The 17,500-nt window shown below is 40.1% G+C and overlaps 2 protein-coding genes across 4 annotated transcripts in view; both read right to left on the bottom strand.

Moving 5' to 3' along the window:
• The window catches only part of LOC134003399 (prolyl 4-hydroxylase subunit alpha-1-like), a 12,263-nt gene extending 11,544 nt beyond the window's left edge, over positions 1-719 (bottom strand). For both annotated transcript variants that reach the window (XM_062442596.1, XM_062442597.1), the window contains exon 1: positions 600-719. The gene's annotated coding sequence lies outside the window, so the exon portion shown is untranslated. The remainder of the gene's footprint in view (positions 1-599) is intronic.
• A 1,725-nt stretch (positions 720-2,444) lies between these two features.
• The window catches only part of rab40b (RAB40B, member RAS oncogene family), a 26,591-nt gene continuing 11,535 nt past the window's right edge, over positions 2,445-17,500 (bottom strand). Inside the window, exons 2-7 of one of the 2 annotated variants that reach the window (XM_062442608.1) lie at positions 14,086-14,146; positions 11,714-11,774; positions 9,169-9,246; positions 8,186-8,408; positions 5,667-6,001; positions 2,445-3,112 (exon numbers count right to left, since the gene is read on the bottom strand). In XM_062442608.1, the coding sequence (XP_062298592.1) occupies positions 3,110-3,112; positions 5,667-6,001; positions 8,186-8,408; positions 9,169-9,246; positions 11,714-11,774; positions 14,086-14,146 (761 nt within the window). In that variant the 3' untranslated portion in view covers positions 2,445-3,109. Of the gene's footprint in view, positions 3,113-5,376; positions 6,002-8,185; positions 8,409-9,168; positions 9,247-11,713; positions 11,775-14,085; positions 14,147-17,500 lie in introns of those variants that run through there. The other variant, XM_062442607.1, reaches the window with a different exon arrangement.

The raw sequence follows: 17,500 nt of genomic DNA, 5'->3' as shown, positions 1-17,500 counted from the left end.
CTCCCTCCTTTCCTTCCTTCCCTCCTTCCTCCCTCCTTTCCTTCCTTCCCTCCTTCCTCCCTCCTTTCCTTCCCTCCTTCCTTTCCTTCCTTCGAGGACAACAGGAGAGTTAAAATAAAATCCAACCTCTGATGTTTCCTCACTGATTGACTGAATAAATAAATAAAACCAGTTAAAGCAGAAATGTGATGCAGATTATTAAAAGGTTTAAAAAAGTATAAAAGTAATAAAATACCAAAAATAAAGAATAAATAAAAGGCCTGAAACATAGAAATAAAAGACATACAAAGTTCAATTAAAAAGGTCTGAAGTTAATGAATGTATGACGTCACCGTGTTAATTAACTAATCTAACAGTGCCTTTGATCTTTATGATCATTAAAAACATTACATCATCATAACTCAGCTTCAGCTCAACGTTAAACCAACTATATGAGCAGCAGCTTCATTAGAAATGAGAAATGAACGTGTTTAATGAGTTGAGCTGCAGGAAATGTTTAAATAAAGTCTGAACTGTAGCTCAATTATTAACAAACACTTTCTGCTTCATTTCATCCACTTTAAACAAACCGGGAAGCACGAGACGCGTTTCTGTCTTACCGTGTTTACTCCCAGCTGGAGCCGTGAAAGCAGGAAATCAGGAGTCTGTTTGAGAAAAAAAAGTCCCAAAAAATATCCCAAAAACCTCCAAAGCTGCTGCAGGGTCGAGCTAACAGCAACAACTTCTTCTTCTAGCAGCTCAAACGGCGGTCGGCGGACCAGCTTACGGTCGCATTACTGACACCTGCTGGACTAAAGTGGAACTGCAGGTTGGACAAAAAACCCAAAACAGATAAATTCGGTCTATTATTCCTGTTACTCTTCATTTATTAATAAGAAGATTTCCACTTAGTCTTTCCCAGCAGATTATTATTAATGTAATATTTAATTATTTATTGATAATTCCCTTCTTTCTTCATCACTGCACTTTCAATGTCCAATGCTGTGTCAATATTAGTATTTCATGTATAATACCAATTTCAATTCAACTGTGCAATATACATATAATATACATATATATAAATATATATATTTATGTATAAAATATATATATAGATATATCTATATATCTATATATATATTAATTTTAATCTGTGCAATAACAATATCATCTCTGGTATATACCAATCAATGCTAATATTACTGTAAATAATGTAAATAATGTCACAATTATTATTATTTTTAAAATTATATATTTCTACTATTATTGTTATTGTTTTTTCGTACTTATGTATTGTTCTTTATACTTTGTTATTGCTGCTCTTCTATGTTTTACTGTCCACTTGCTGCTGTAATACTGCAAATTTCCCCATTGTGGGACTAATAAAGGAATATCTTATATTATCATAACTGTGGCAATCAATCAATCAATCTATCTATCTATCTATCTATCTATCTATCTATCTATCTATCTATCTATCTATCTATCTATCTATCTATCTATCTATCTATCTATCTATCTATCTATCTATCTATCTATCTATCTATCTACCTATCTATCTATCTATCAATCAATCTATCTATCTATCTATCTATCTATCTATCTATCTATCTATCTATCTATCTATCTATCTATCTATCTACCTATCTATCTATCTATCAATCAATCTATCTATCTATCTATCTATCTATCTATTAATCTATCTATCTATCTATCTATCTATCTATCTAATTCTGAAATGAACTTCTTCTCTCTGAACATCATACATACCTTGTGTGAGCTGCTGTTTGCAGCTGGAAGTGAATCCTTCCTGCTGCTATATATATTAACTTGTAATTCATACACATACCACCAGGTGTCAGTGTTCACCTGTGCAGGAAGGACTGTTTTTTCTCCACTAAAAGCATCTTGGATCAATGTGTAGACGTCACACATGTAACGTGATGTCTTTATAACAAGAATTCAGCAATAAAAACAAACCTGTTCTGTTTCATATACGGAGATTTTCAAACTAAATGTGTTAAACCAGGCGGGGAGCTCCGGTCCTCTGAAATGAGGCCAACCAGGAAGTAACTTAAAACTGCATTCTATCAAAAGGCCACCAGGGGGCGACCGTTTTGGTGTCAAAAGGACTTCCGTCTCTATACAAGTCAATGGAGAATTCACCAACTTCTCACTTGATTTCTAACCTCAGTAAACGTTTTCAAAATGTGTTTATGGTCTCAATCGCTAGTTTAAAGCCTTCTTCAATGCAGTATGATGTTCATTTGTAGAATCCGTGTTTTTATTTTTCCCAGCATGCACCTGAAATTTTCGAGATGGTGCTGCCCAGATCCGATACTATTGGCCTCAGAGCAGCAGTCCACAAACCAATGGCTGACGTCACGGATGTTACGTCCATTATATATACAGTCTATGGTTTAAACTTCTAAAATATTAAACCCACAAACTACAAACACTCACTGGGGTACATTTTATTGTAAAGGTGCATCTTATTAAACATCGATGAACAGTGCAAACACACCTTTCTGTTGAGTGCCTTCCTCTGGCTTTGGTGCAGGTGTCACTCAGGACTCAGCAAAAAAAATGTATAACGTCACTTTACATTGAAAACAGATACAAACCCCTGCAGGTTATCTATTAGCATCGTATCAAACACTGATATTTACAATACGTACAAATATTGTACACAAGAGTGCAGCTGTTAGTGTGTCTGAAGAGCCGGGTTTCATCTGAAGGTTCTAGTAGAAGAAGACGAGGAGGATGAAGGTGTTTGTTTCATCTCAGACACTCAGATTTAAGTGTGTTCATGTTGTGCAAAAATACAGTTTCCAAAGTGCGTCTATGTACAAATATATGTGACCGTGTTCTCGTCCATGTAGAAAACATCCTGAGGAAGAAGCTGCTCGACTGTGAACACAAAAACTTGCCGTTAAGGAGGATAAAAGACGACCTGCAGTTATTTAATCATCTATCATCCGATCGGTCTGAGAGGATCAGAGCTCCGCCTGCAGGGATCAATGCTGGAGTTTCATTTTTATGTTTTTCTTCATTATGTTTCACAAAACTGCTCAAAGCAAACTGTGAGAAGCGTCACGAACAAGCTGCTCCAGACTGACGTGTTGTTGCGTCACTGTTAGGAAAAAAATCAAGAGAATAGAAAAATATTTAGAGAGTAAAGCTGAAATTTTAAAAAGTTTTAAATTATTTTAAGAAAATAGCCCCAATTTTACTAGAAAATTGTTTATATGAATAAAAAAATTAAAAAATTTCATTTTACGAGGGAGAAGTTGAAATATTTGGAAAAAATGTTTTTATGGGGAAAGTTTTAATTTTGCAGGGAAAACTTCACATTAATAGAATACAGCTGATTTTTTTAGAAGAAAAAAGTCATAGTTTTAAGAAAATAGTCCAAATTTGACAAAAAAAATAATCTAAATATAATGTCATATTTTGAGAAAAAACTTTAATTACACAAAAAAATTGTTTATTTTGAGAATAAAGGACTTTAAGAGAAGAATCTTAAGGGAGGAAAGTATAATACTTCGAGAATGAAGCTGCCAATTCTAAGAGAAAAAAATCTTTTAAAAAATCATATTTTGAGAATAAATATTTGGGAAAATACAATATTTAGATAATAAAATTATATATATTTTATGGAAACAATATATTTAGCGAAAGGGGGAAAATTGTAATGTTTGGAGAAAAAAATAAATTCTGATGAGAAAATATGTTTTACTGGAAAAATGTTGCAGAATTTTGAGAATTAACTTCATATTTTTTAGAATAATGTTCTCATGAGATTTTATAAGAAAAATATAACTTTACTGTCAAAATATTATGACTTTCTTCTTAGAAATGTTTTTCTTGTAATTTCCATTTTTCCTTTACTTTTTTTTTTTTTTTTTAGCTTTTTACATACATATTAAAAATCTTATCTTAAGAAATTTTCACTTTATTCTCGAAATGTTAAAATAATTTTATTCCTAACAGTGACGTTAATGTTCGGTCCTCTAACACACATTTACTGCTGATACTGTCAAACTGGACATAACGTTACGTCTTCTGCGACTCGACGTCCAAACAACAGAATAGACTCAAAAACCCGACGTCAGTAAACGTCATCACACTGCTGGTGTTTTGGTCCGTACGATGTTCAGCAACAGTTTCTTTACTTTTCTGAGATAAACGAGTCAATAAAACCTCAACACCTCGTTACCTTTATTAACCCTCCTGTTGTCCTCGAGTCAAGGAAGGAAGAAGGAAGGAAGGGAGGGATGAAAGAAGGAAGGAAGGGAGGAAGGAAGGAAGGGAGGAAGAAAGGAAGGTAGGAGGGAGGGGGAAATGAAAAGAGGAAGGGAGGAGGGAAGGAAAGAAGGACATAAGAAAGAAGGAAGGGAGGAAGGTAGGGGGGAAGGGAGGAAGAAGGAAGGAAAGGAAGACGGAAGGAAAGGAGGAAGGAAAGGAGGAAGGAAGAAGGGAAGGAAGGAAAGGAGGGAGGAAGGAAGGGAGAAAAGGAAAGAAGGAAGGAAGGAAGGAAGGAAGGAAGGCAGGTAGGAGGGAGGGGGAAAGGAAAAGAGGAAGGGAGGAGGGAAGGGAAGAAGGACATAAGAAAGAAGGAAGGGAAGAAGGAAGGAACGAAGGAAGAAAGGAAAGAAGGAGGGAAGGAGGAAGGAAGGAAGGGAGGGAAGAGAGAGGAAGGAAAGAAAGAGAGAAGGAGGGGATTCATCCAAATAACTTGTGGATGAATCAGTGTTTTTTTTAATTAAAATCTTTCCAAGCAGCTCAAATGACCCTAACCCTCACTGTGAGAATCAGGCCTTTATTTATAATTTCCTGTTTCCCAGTTAATATGAACTCTATCATACAGTACATGAGTTCTGGAGAGCAGTTTAAGTCCTTTATCACCTTTTTGTTTTTGTTTGGTTTAAAACTGTTTTTTAAAACTTGGAAATAATTTAAAAAGCAGCTTTTAGATAATAATTTACATCAGTAAACATGTCAGGTAGTTTTTCTACAGATCAGGTTGAAGACTTTGGACGTAAGATGCCTCTAATGGCGCTTTTCCACTACACAGTTCCAGCACGGCTCTGCTCGACTCGGTACCAGGAACCTTTTCCATTACAAAATAGATCCTACTCAACGTGGGCGGGGTCGTCATAGCAACACTCCGCGAAACTGCCGCAACTTCGTTTTATACGCGACACAAACACATAAACAATGGAGGACATGGAGGCGATGGTGTACTTGCTGCTGTATGAGGCTTTCTGTCTCACACAAAGCAAGAAAATTGAGCAGTATAGCTGTAACTATGGTAACGCTGTTGTTGGTATTTAAAAATGCCGGGTTTGATTCTTGTGTGGGACGGCTCATGACTCTTCCAGTGGCTCTCTGACCAATCAGTGGCCGGCAGTCTGTTGAAGTCACATTTTAGTATCGGCTCGGCTCGCTTGGAACCTCGACAGAGCAGGTACTAAAAAAGTACCAGGTACCAGGTACTATCCCTGATGGATACGCAGGAAGAACCGAGTCGAGGCGAGTCGTGCTGGAACTGTGTAGTGGAAAAGCGCCATAAAATATAGAATAGTTTTTCAGGTTTTTATAAAGAGAGAAGACAGAAACTCTCTAGAGAAATGACACTTTCTGTCTGTGTTCCTATCACAGCTTGAGTTAGAGGTGGTACTGACTCCTGGAGACCGGTACTGAAACCCGGTCCAGCCGTTAGGATATTTTGCAGCTGTTTCTGCAGCTCTGTGCAGACGGGCTGAGCGGGGTGGCGGCCGGATCAGTTTGGGCTTTTTCAGCAGCGTCCCTCCGGTCCTCTTGGTGGCGCCGTGGTGGGCGGAGGCGTTGGCGGTGACGGAGTAGGAGCGTCCATGCATCATGCGGGCGTTGAGGCCGTTGGCCATGGAGAAGGACTTGAGGTGGGACTTGAGAGCCAGCGGGAGGGGCAGTTTATCCACCAGGTGGACCGGAGTGCAGGAGACGATGGAGCGGCAGCAGAGATCCTGAAGACTCAACACTGAGACAGACAGAGGTTCAACATGCAGGTTACATCTGGCTTCTTCTCTGTTTTATAGTCTTTATTTATATGGCGTGACTTCTAAAGTTAGAGTTACAAACACAGCCTGAAGTTATTAGACAACAGGAAGCAGAACAAAATAAACCAATAAACCAAACAGGTTTAAAAGATTGTTTCAGATAAAAGTGATTTGTTTCCTAATATACATTTATTTAAAAAAAGTATATTTAACCGTCCTGTCGTCCTCCCGGGTCAAATTGACTCCGTCAGTTTTGACTGTTCCTTCTTTCCTCCCTTCCTTCCTTCTTTCCTTCCTTCCTTCCTTGCTTCCTTCCTTCCTTTCATTCCTTCATCCTTTCCTCCCTCTTTCTCTCTTTCTTTCCTTCCTTCCTCCTACCTTTCCTTCCTCTTTTCCTTTCGCCCTCCCTCCTTCCTTCCTCCCTTCCTCTTTTCCTTTCTCCCTCCCTCCCTCCTCCCTCCTTCCTTCTTTCCTCCCACCCTCCCACCTTCCTCCCTCCCTCCTTTCCCTTCTCCCTTCCTTCCTTCCTCCCTCCTTCCTTCTCTCCTCCCTCCCTCCTACCTTCCTCCCTCCCTCCTTTCCTTCCTTCCTTCTTCCTCCCTTCCTTCCTCCCTCCTTTCCTTCCTTCCTCCCTCCCTCCCTCCTACCTTCCTTTCTCCCTCCTTTCCTTCCTTCTTTCTTCCTCCCTTCCTTCCTTTCCTTCCTTCCTTCCTCCCTGCTTTCCTTCCTCCCTCCCTTCCTTTCCTTGCTTCCTTGACTCAAGGACAACAGGAGGGTTAACATAATAATATTTAGAATAGTAAGAAGATTAGATTTACTGTCCAGAGCAAGAGTTTATATTTCACTGTTAAACTGTTGTACAGTGTTTTGTCCACATGGGGGCAGCGTCACATTAAAGATGAGCTCAGTCCTGAGGGAAGCTGCTGTCCACTTTAAAAATAACTTGTTTAACTTTCTTTTTTTTGGTTACAAGTTATAAAATGTGCAGTAACTTTATTACACTCACACGTTTCATCCATTATTACTTTGATTTAATGTAATTCTGTTTATTTTGTCTTGTTGCCGTTTCCTGTATAACTGAGTATATGTGATGAATTTATAATATGTGTGAATATATAAGATTATAGAGGTGTAACCATAAAAACTTTGTACCAAATAATTCAACTTGCTTAAAAACAGTAAATAGTCAATAAAACACCATATCAACTAGTTTGGCATGATCTTACATTATAACTTTATATTAAATAAAGGTAATGGAATACACTTGTTCTAAATATTACATTTACTCTGGTTACCATGGAGACCAGGAACCTGACTGCTTTATTTCTTTCTATCTCTTTGCTTTCTTTCCTCCTTTCTTTCTTTCTTTCTTTCTTTCTTTCTTTCTTTCTTTCTTTCTTTCTTTCTCCTCTTTCTTTCTTTCTTTCTCCTCTTCCTCCTCTCTTTCTTTCTTTCTTCTTTCTTCTATTCCTCCTTTCTTTCTCCTCTTCCTCCTCTCTTTCTTTCTCTTCTTCCTCCTCTCTTTCTTTCTTTCTTTCGTTCTTTCTTCTCTTCCTCCTCTCTTTCTTTCTTTCTCCTCTTCCTTTCTTTCTTCTTTCTTTCTCATCTTCCTCCTTTCTTTCTTTCTTCTCTTCCTCCTCTCTTTCTTTCTCCTCCTCTTCCTCCTCTCTTTCTTAGTCCTCTTCCTCCTTTTTTTCCCTTTCTTTCTCATCTTCCTCCTTTCTTCCTTTCTTTTCTCCTCCTACTTCTTGTTCTTTCTCTTCTTCCTTTTGTATCTTTCTTCCTCCCTTTCTTTCTCTCTAGGTGGATAAAATATGTAATATTTATCATTCTTTTGTGGTTACACCATTTGACATTTTCAGGAGCATTCAGTCTTACTTTTGGTATAAAATGATATAAAACCAACAAAAATACTAAATGTACATTTTAACAAACCTGATGCTGCTTTTAAATCTAGTTTAACTGATTTATGAATTCATCATCTTACCAACACTTATTATCACTGAGCCGTATATGAGCAGCATTTCTACTGAGTCCTTCATCCCTGCTTTTATTAGTGTTCACTATTGACTTCTTCACTGGATTCATTGTTAGAGAGGTTTGATGTTAAAGTTATTCTGCTGGAGTCTTGCTATCACCACTGATAACTGTAACATCACACACACCTTTGTTGGGCCTCCACAGTCGCTCCATGCCGTGTCTCATCAGGACGATGCGAGCGAGCTCCGTGAACGACTCTGTAACGTTGAAGTTGCACAGCGGGCTGACCTCGAAGAAGGTGACGCCCAGCTTCTCCGCGTACACCTGCGCCTGCTCCGTGGTCACCTGGCGCTTGTAGGCCAGGTGGAGGCGGTTCCCGACCAGGATCTTGGGCACCCCCGGGGCATGCTGGGTAATCAGGAAACAGAAAAGGGAGGGTTCTTTTTAAAAAAAAGTACTATACAAAATACAAGTGCAATCCTTGATATCATCATATTTAAACGAGACCTGGTGACATAAACATGAAATCACAATGACTTAAAGGACGAGTTCACCTTTTTTTACGAATGAGCATTAAGTGTAATGATTCCTCCTGTTCATACTGACCATTAGAAGATCCCTTCATAATGTTTACAATGGAAGTGATGGAGGATTAAATCCACAGTCCTCCTTCTGTGGAAACATGGATTTAAAAGTTGATCTGAAGCTTCAGTCGTCTGAATGAGTCAAATCTTCATCTTCTATGTTTCAACGTTACAGTGTTTTTAGTAGCAAAGTCTTTTTGTTACTATACTTTCACCACAGCTCAACAGGGAAACACTAAGAGGGAATCTGATGCTAAAAATGTGTCAGATATCACTTGATATGACTAACTCACACTGATGAAGCTCAATAGAAGCTGATCATCTTCCTCCATCACTGAACACCGGAAGCACATTAGAAGGAGATCTTTTAATAGTCAGTATAAACAGGAGGAATGATTACAGCTGTTCATATTGACACTTGACTGCTGGTTTAAGACACACTTGAAAAATTGTGAATCTGTCCTTTAAACCTTGAATCAAACCAACACTGCAGGAAAATATCACTTCAGATGTGGAGATCAACCAGATTCCTTCAGGAAACAGAGTATGTGGATCACACTGGGACTGAATGATTGGACACTGACCTCGTCTATCTCTTTAATCCATCTGTCGATGCCGTCAAACGACCAGCGGTTGGTGATGTCATACACGAGAATAACTCCCTGAGGAGCAGACACAAACAATGCATGTCAGATCACAATGTTTTTTTTTTTAATCAAGAAAAGAAACACTTCAAAGCATCATGGGAAGTGTAGTTCTTCTCCTGCAGTATTAATCTATGGTTCAACATTTAACCCTCCTGTTGTCTTCGAGTCAAGGAAGGAAGGAAGGAAGGGAGGGAGGCAGGAAGGAAAGAAGGGAGGAAGAAGGAAAGAAGGGAGGGAGGAAGGAAGGGAGGAAGGAAAGGAGGACAAAGGAAGGGAAGGAGGTAGGGAGGGAGGAAGGGAGGGAGGGAGGAATAAGGAAGGAAAGGAGGGAGGCAGGTGGGAAGGGAGGAAGGAAGAAGGAAGGAAAGAAGGGAGGAAGGAAGGAAGGAGGGAAGCAAGGAAGGAAGGGAGGAAGGAAAGGAAAGGAAGGAAGGACGGAGTAAGGTAGGAAGGAAGGTAGGAGGGGGGGAAAGGAAAAGAGGAAGGGAAGAAAGAAAGAGAGAAGGAAGGAGGGAGGAAAGAAGGAAGGGAGGAAGGAAGAAAGGGGGATGGAGGAAAGACAGAAGGAAGGGAGGAAAGAGAGAGAAAGGAAAGAAAGAGAGAAGGAGGGAGGAAGGAAGGACAGAAGGAACAGTCAAAACAGATGGAGTCAATTTGACCCGGGAGGACGACAGGAAGGTTAACTGAACTCCAGATAAATGTGCAGGTCATTATTGAGACACTAAAAGACTGAAGATCAGCTTTCAGCCTCGCTGTGATGATGGTGTCACTGTTGCCATGGTGATATCTCCTCTTCTGTATCCACTAATAGCCTGATGACTGATGACAACAACACAACTTTATTCACTGGGAACTGTTTCTATGGTTGTTTAAAAAAAGAAATCTCCGCTGGGAATGAAACAAAGAGCTCTGTGACAGTTTGATGTGTGGGATGGATTTCTTCCTCTCACAGCTCAGTGTGTCTGAGGTTCAGAGCAACGCTGCTGGTGGAGCCGTGCCGGAGCAGAGGCTGGAGGGTTCGCTGCGAGCCCATTGAGGTGGGGTGTAGAGGATTTGCAGGGCGCTCACTGAGCAAACTCTATACTCTGCTCAGCATCACTGGGTCGGCTACAAGAAAAACCATCAAGTCCGCCACAGACGCTGCTGAAAGAGCCTCCAGATGGCTGTGGTTCAAGAGGTCCGACATGTGGGCTGATGGTGCTAGGACACAAGCCGGAGTCTGATCAACCGTGGCTGGGTCACCTGAGCGAGGATGTCTGATGCTGAAAGACCCGAAACACCCAATGACCTCAGCAACATCACTGAATATGTGTCCCAGCGCATCTTCAGACGTATCTTCTAACCAATCACAGGAAATAAACAGGTTGTCGGTTTAAAGATACACTATGCAGGATTATCTTAAAAATTAGATCACACTAGGAGTGTCTGGTTGTGAATTTATCTGCAGAGACTCTGACCTGCTTCTGGGCGTTAACCTTTGGTCAGTAGGTGTGTCAGCTCCAGCCAATCATAGCACAGTCAGTTTCATAGTGTAGCTACCAGGTTACATCCATAGACTGTATATAAGAAACGGACGTAACATCCATGACGTCACCCATTGGTTTGTGGACTGCTGCTCGGAGGCCAATAGTATCGGATCATCTTGAAAATTTCAGGTGCATGCTGGGAAAAATAAAAACAGGGATTCTACTTATATGGGCATCAGGAGGAGCATGAGGCGCCCTCCTGAACCTGTGAACCAATCAACCTGTCAATCACCACGTAGCCACGCCCTAATGCATACCCTGCTTTATCGTCACATATAAAATCAGGGAGGCCAAAATGTCCCAAATGAACATCATACTGCATTGAAGAAGGCTTTAAACTAGCGATTGAGACCATAAACACATTTTGAAAACGTTTACTGAGGTTAGAAATCAAGTGAGAAGTTGGTGAATTCTCCATTGACTTGTATAGAGACGGAAGTCCTTTTGACACCAAAACGGTTGCCCCCTGGTGGCCTTTTGATAGAATGCAGCTTTAAGTAACTTCCGCGTTGGCCTCATTTCAGAGGACTGGAACTCCAAGCTAGCTTAAAAATCGCATTATTTTCCTTTACTCCAATTTTTTAGCTTGTGAAGCAGCTGGATTCACAAGATCACACGAGAAACCATCTTATCAGGCTGCAAGTTATGCATTTAGTGGTTTGGAGCAATTAGCACAGCTGCCTTCCAAGATAAGATGGTGATAGACAGATGGTTCATCCAATAACCTGCAAGGTATCTTTGAGCGCTGCGGTTAAGTGCCTGCCCTTTTCTAAACAGTCTCCATGGACGACTTGTAAGACCGTCCTGTCCAAACATCTGGCACATCAAGTTATTCACTTTCTCTCAGTTCACTCAATTTTACTGAAACAAGAACATAAAACTAAATATCTCCTGGAGGGTTAAACATGATGCCTGTCCAGATGAATTCAGTGACAGACTCTCACACAGCTGATTACCTGTGCTCCTCTGGAATAAGACCTGAAAATGGTGCAGAATCGTCCCTGACCAGACGTGTCCCTGAAACCACACAGACAAACAGGGTCAGCGTTATGACATTAGGGTCAAAGGTCAACATACTTAATGCAGATAATGCAAAAAACACAACTGATAGTAAAGGAAAGATCATTTTATTTATGGGTCAGTGAGGTTTAGTTTAAATTTAAAGGGTTAAAATGTGAAACTAAACGTATGAATAACAACACATTTCTGCTTTTAATCCATTTAGAGAGAATATATTAGAGGATTATGGCAAAAATGTCTAAGTGGTGTAACCATAAAAACTTTGTACCAAATAATTCAACTTGCTTAAAAACAGTAAATTGTCAATAAAACACCATATCAACTAGTTTGGCATGATCTTACATTATAACATTTAGACATTCAGGAGCATTCAGTCTTACTTTTGGTAAAAAATGGTGCAAATGTCATTTCAAATGATATAAAACCAACAAAAATACTAAATGTACATTTTAACAAACCTGATGCTGCTTTTAAATATAGTTTAACTGATTTATGAATTCATCATCTTACCAACACTTATTATCACTGAGCAATGTATAGTACACAACCGAATGCAGGTCTTTATTCTTTAGATATACAGAAGAGTAACAAACACAAACATGTTGCCTGCTGTCAGAGGAATCTGTTCCTTGAAGAAGGCCAAAATATTTGTGCTTTTAAAGGGAAAGTTCAGATGTTTTTGGACCTTTCTGTGTACTGCTGAAGTGAATATAAGATGAGGTGTAACTGCCACAACCATGATAAACCCTCTGTGAGTGTGAGTTCTCCATGATGTCATACTACCCGCCCCTCTTACAAAACATGGGACTGTATGTTTTTTTTATTGCACAGTTAAAAACAACAGTGGCGTTCTCCAGAGCTGAATACCACAGCAGTGTTTTGGTTGGCTCACGAGGACGCTGGCTGGCCGCCGGCCTGCTGCTTCTGACTGGGCCAGATAGAAGGCAGCTGCCACTTTGCAAGTCAGGTGGTCCAACAAAACAAGATAGATTCATGGTGAACTGATACTGAGGGACTCCATCTGTTGTTTTCAGCAGGGCCGGACTCCCAACACAAGTGTTATTTACAAGAATCAGTACAGAGAGTGACAGTAAATGATCCCAAACATGAGTTATCTGCTGTTGTTGTTGTGAAGGTGACAGCGTTCATGAAACTGTAGCATCACAAAAGCACCAATACAGCAGCGTGATAATATTACATTACAAGTAAAAGCATGAAAACTATGGTAAAAGTACATAATTGCTTGATGTAGTGTGCAGTATTACAGTAAAAGTACTGCAGTATTATGAGTGATGTAGTATGCAGTATTACAGTAAAAGTACTGCAGTATTATGAGTGATGTAGTATGCAGTATTACAGTAAAAGTACACACACACACACAGAGCTAAAGCTTCTCATCCGCTTAAACATCAAACAAAGTTTCAGATTAATAATTTAATATTGACTCGGCTAAAAGCAAAGCGCTCTAAAAATACCTCTGAGAGGAGTTTAGAGCTGCAGCTGAGTGTTTGCATGTGAGCAGAGCTGTAAGTGCACCATAATCCCCCCACAGCCCCCCCCCCCCCCCCCCCCCCCCCCCCGAGTGAACCGCTGCCTCGGTTAAAACATGGATGTCCATATGTAAAACATGTATGTAGCATACAACATTCAACATTATCATTTATCAACCTCCAGGGGAATGTTGTGTCAACATTTACAAAACTGTCTGCTGTGAATCTATATATAAGACATAAAAAATAAAAGTAAAAAAAACACAGTTACTCACAAGATGTCACCAACTGTGTTTTTTTTGGCTTTTGGGTTTCTGCCTTGATAAAAGCTGTACGGACCCTCTGATTGGTGGAGGTTGTTGGGACTTGCAGACACTATTCAGGACTGAAAAAGACATGTGCCCTCCTCTGGCTGTACACTTTAAGTCCTGTTTAAATGTCTATAAGCAGCAAAAACTAAAGTGTAGAAGCAGAAATCGTCAAACCTGAACACATAAAACCAAAACTATCTGAGTGAAGACTAAAGAAAAGCCTGATCTGCAGAGTCAGGATGTCAGAAGGAGTTCAGAGACTCACGTCTGCCAGAAGCCTCGCCACCTGAAAAAGCCTTTTTATCAAGTCAAAGCAGCCTCACATGCTTCCTGTTTATTTTTGGTCCAACACTCACAGCTGACTGAGTTAAACCAAAACCCGGTCTTGGTCTGTCCTGCCCTCTTTTTAAACAATCAGCCTTTCTGCCGCTGATCACATGACCCTGAGAAACCATAACTAGGGAAATAGTCGAGCGCTGGGTTTAAATCAGGAGTTTGTTGTCGTACCAGAGCTGCAGCTTCACTCTTCTCCCGTCCAGGAGGATGGTCGTCGTCTTGTAGTCGATTCCTGAAACCAAAAAGCACAAATTATAAACTCATTATAAAATGAAGGTGAGGAAGGCTATTTTTTATTAGTGGAGGACAAAAACATTTAAAAGGGAATGTTAGACACCATTTTAAATAAAGTAAAAAGAAACCAGAGAATATTCACATTTTCAGACGTTGGAGTCCAGAAAACTTGGAGATTTTCTTCTTAAAAAATGACTTAAAACACGTAATCAATTATCAAAATAGTTGTTAGTTATAATTACTTTATTTATAGAGCACCTTTCATACAAGAAATGCAGCTCAAATTGATTTACAACAACAGAAATGACATACACAAAGTGCTTCATATTAAAAAGGACATAAAAGGAGCATTAAGCAATGTTTTAAAAAAAAGAACAAAAAAGAAAGGGGAAAGAAAAAGGAAATGTGATACAGATGGAACATTTAAAAAGCAATAATTTTAAAATAGAAAAAATAGTACATAATAAAAGTAGTTGTTGATTGGCAATTAATCATTACTCTTCAAACATTTATAAAAAAGAAATGAAGATTTTTTTTTCTTTCACTGAGCGTCTCCTCGCTGCAGCTCATTATTATTGCCTCTGAGGGAATAATTCTTCCCAAAGTTATTCCCAAATACGGGCATAATTCTCCATTGGAAATGAATGGGAATTTTTTTTAAACCCACAAAATTTCACCTTTTTTCGGAGTCACGTAGCACCCTTATACCTGCTCGTAGAAATGTGATTCAAATTTTAAAACTGAGGAAAACTTGTGCTCTCTCCAAAACACCAAACTGATTTTACATAACATGTAAACTTTTCAAACTATGAGCAGTCAAACGAGGAGTGGAAATCACTTTTTCTTCAAAGTTAGAGTGGAAGCGTCAGTTAGCTTGAGTGCGAGAACCAGTAAATAATAACCTTAATTTTTATTTTTAACTCGAGCTCACGGCCAAACCGTAAAAAGGAGACAAATAATTTTTGGTCAAAATGTAGACATAGGTGTTGGGATTCATAAAATGTGACGTTGACAGGCGGGGTCTGCACAAAATTTAAACGGGGGGGCCGAGACCGGCGGCAATACCTGTCTTGCTCCCCATTGACCCTAATGTAATCGTCTTTTTTTTTCAAAAGAATTTCACTCTGTCTTCACACTGAGCTTACTCTCTCATTTTAAGGAATATCTGAATAAAATAAACACTGTCAGAATCTGCCGGCTTCTGTGTCTCTCACGGTGTTTTCGGTTTTTGGACAGAAGTTACGGTTTTCTCACAGTTTGCAATTGTTCGGGACCTTGTCAGAAGCCAAATTCTGGGGGCATTTTGAGATTTTTTTTTTTCGTAACCAAGCAGATTCTCACATTGCCGTAGCAACCGTAGGGCCTTAGCTGCCCTTAGCAACCTGTTGCTGGGCAGAAACTGAGCTACTTTTTTGTGATTGGCTAATTCCTGTCTGTCTGTTTTGCCAGTTAACCGAGCCAACAGCCAAGCTGGTATTAATACTCTCTCTCTCTCTATATATATATATATGAATTATATTGACACTCTTACTGCTCAAATGGAGACAGGTATGGTGTGTGTGTGTGTGTGTGTGTGTGTGTGTGTGTGTGTGTGTGTGTGTGTGTGTGTGTGTGTGTGTGTGTGTGTGTGTGTGTGTGTGTGTGTGTGTGTGTGTGTGTGTGTGTCTGTGTGTGTGTGTTTGCCATCTGTGGATGAGTCATGGCCGCTGGGTGAGATCCAGCGCACATTTCATCATCTGTCATCTCTGCTCCGATCGGACTTTAACTCCTTCATGTTGACATTCTCAGAGCAGGGTGCATTGTGGGTAAAAGAACAGAGGAAAAAATAAAAACTGAAAGAAGAAGAGGAGAGAAGCGATGGTTGCCTCTTTTTCTTTCATAATCTTAAAAAAAGCATTTATAACTTCAGTCAGTTATTAGTGTCAGTGTTAGTAAGATGTTTCCTTCCTTCTTTCCTACATCCTTCCTTCCTTCCTTCCTTAATTCCTTCCCTCCTTTCTTCCTTCCTTCCTCCTTTCCTTCCTTCATTCTTCCTTTCCTTCCCTCCTTCCCTCCTTCCTCATTCCTTCCTTCCTTCTTTCCTCCCTTCCTTCCTCCTGTCATTCCTTCCACCGTTCCTTCCTCACTTCCTTCCTTCCTTCCTCCTTTCCTTCTCTCCTTACTTCCTTCCTTCTTTCCTCCCTCCCTCCCTTCCTTCCTTCTTTCCTCCATCCTTCCTTCCTTCTTTCCTTCCCTCCTTTCCTTCATTCTTCCTCCCTTCCTTCCTCCTTTCCTTCCTTCCTCCTTTCCATCTTCTTTCCTCCCTTCCTAATATTACATATTTTATCCTCCTACAGTGTATTTAAGTGGACTTAAACCTCTGTCTGTCTGTTGTTGTTGTATGCATCACATTTTTCAGTAAACACAAATGTTATATTGATGCTTATTTTTAATTATATTACCCTTCCTTTGCACTGCTTTAAAGACGGATCAGAACCGGCAGCCTCTCAGCCGCCATCTTCACTGTTTCACTGACAGAAGATTAAGAAAAGTCTCATCCACCGCCGGAGGCTTCCAACCAAGACGGCCGAGGGATTTATTTACTAAGAATTACTGAGATTTAGTTCGAACGCCTGCCAGCTTTACACACACACACACACACACACACACACACACACACACACACACACACACACACACACACACACACACACACACACACACACACACTTGATTAGCTGTTAATATCGGGCTGCTGTCACACGAGTCCTCCGGCGGGAAGAAAGGCAGCAACGTCTATTACAGTAATTATCAGGAGCTGTCTGCAAGTAACCACACTTCACTGTGACGCCTCAACAATGGCTGCCAAGTGCACACACACACACACACACACACACACACACACACACAGGGATACATATGTTATGTAAAAGCTCTTGACTGCTCGTTGCCTGGCCATGCAGAAGAGCTCGGAGGACCCATTAACATGAGCAACACTGGGAGACGCTGCCTAAAGGCCCCATCACATCTACTGAAGTCACCCTCGTTTACCTGGTGCAGTTAAACCAATCAAATCTGCCCGTTTCAACGACAGATGACAGCTGAGTCACTGAATCAGGAGGCAGCTTTGAGAGGTTTATCCGTGTGTCATGAAACAGGCAGCAGTAGGAACCGGGGTTATTATAGTTCACTACAACTAAAACAAGCAGTAAAAAAAAAAAAAAAAAGTACAATAAACACTACAAAATAACTTAAACTAAACTGAACTGCAGACTTCTTGAGATAACAGGTAAGTACCAGTAGGGGGCAGCAGAGCGGCTGCAGCATAACGCACAAAAAGAAAATGCTTAACGTGTAATTTACGATTTTTTCT

This window comes from Scomber scombrus, chromosome 21 (assembly GCF_963691925.1).
Source record: "Scomber scombrus chromosome 21, fScoSco1.1, whole genome shotgun sequence".
Lineage (NCBI taxonomy): Eukaryota > Metazoa > Chordata > Actinopteri > Scombriformes > Scombridae > Scomber > Scomber scombrus.
The sequence above is the reverse complement of the archived record's forward strand: the minus strand, read 5'-3'. Positions and strand labels throughout refer to the sequence as shown.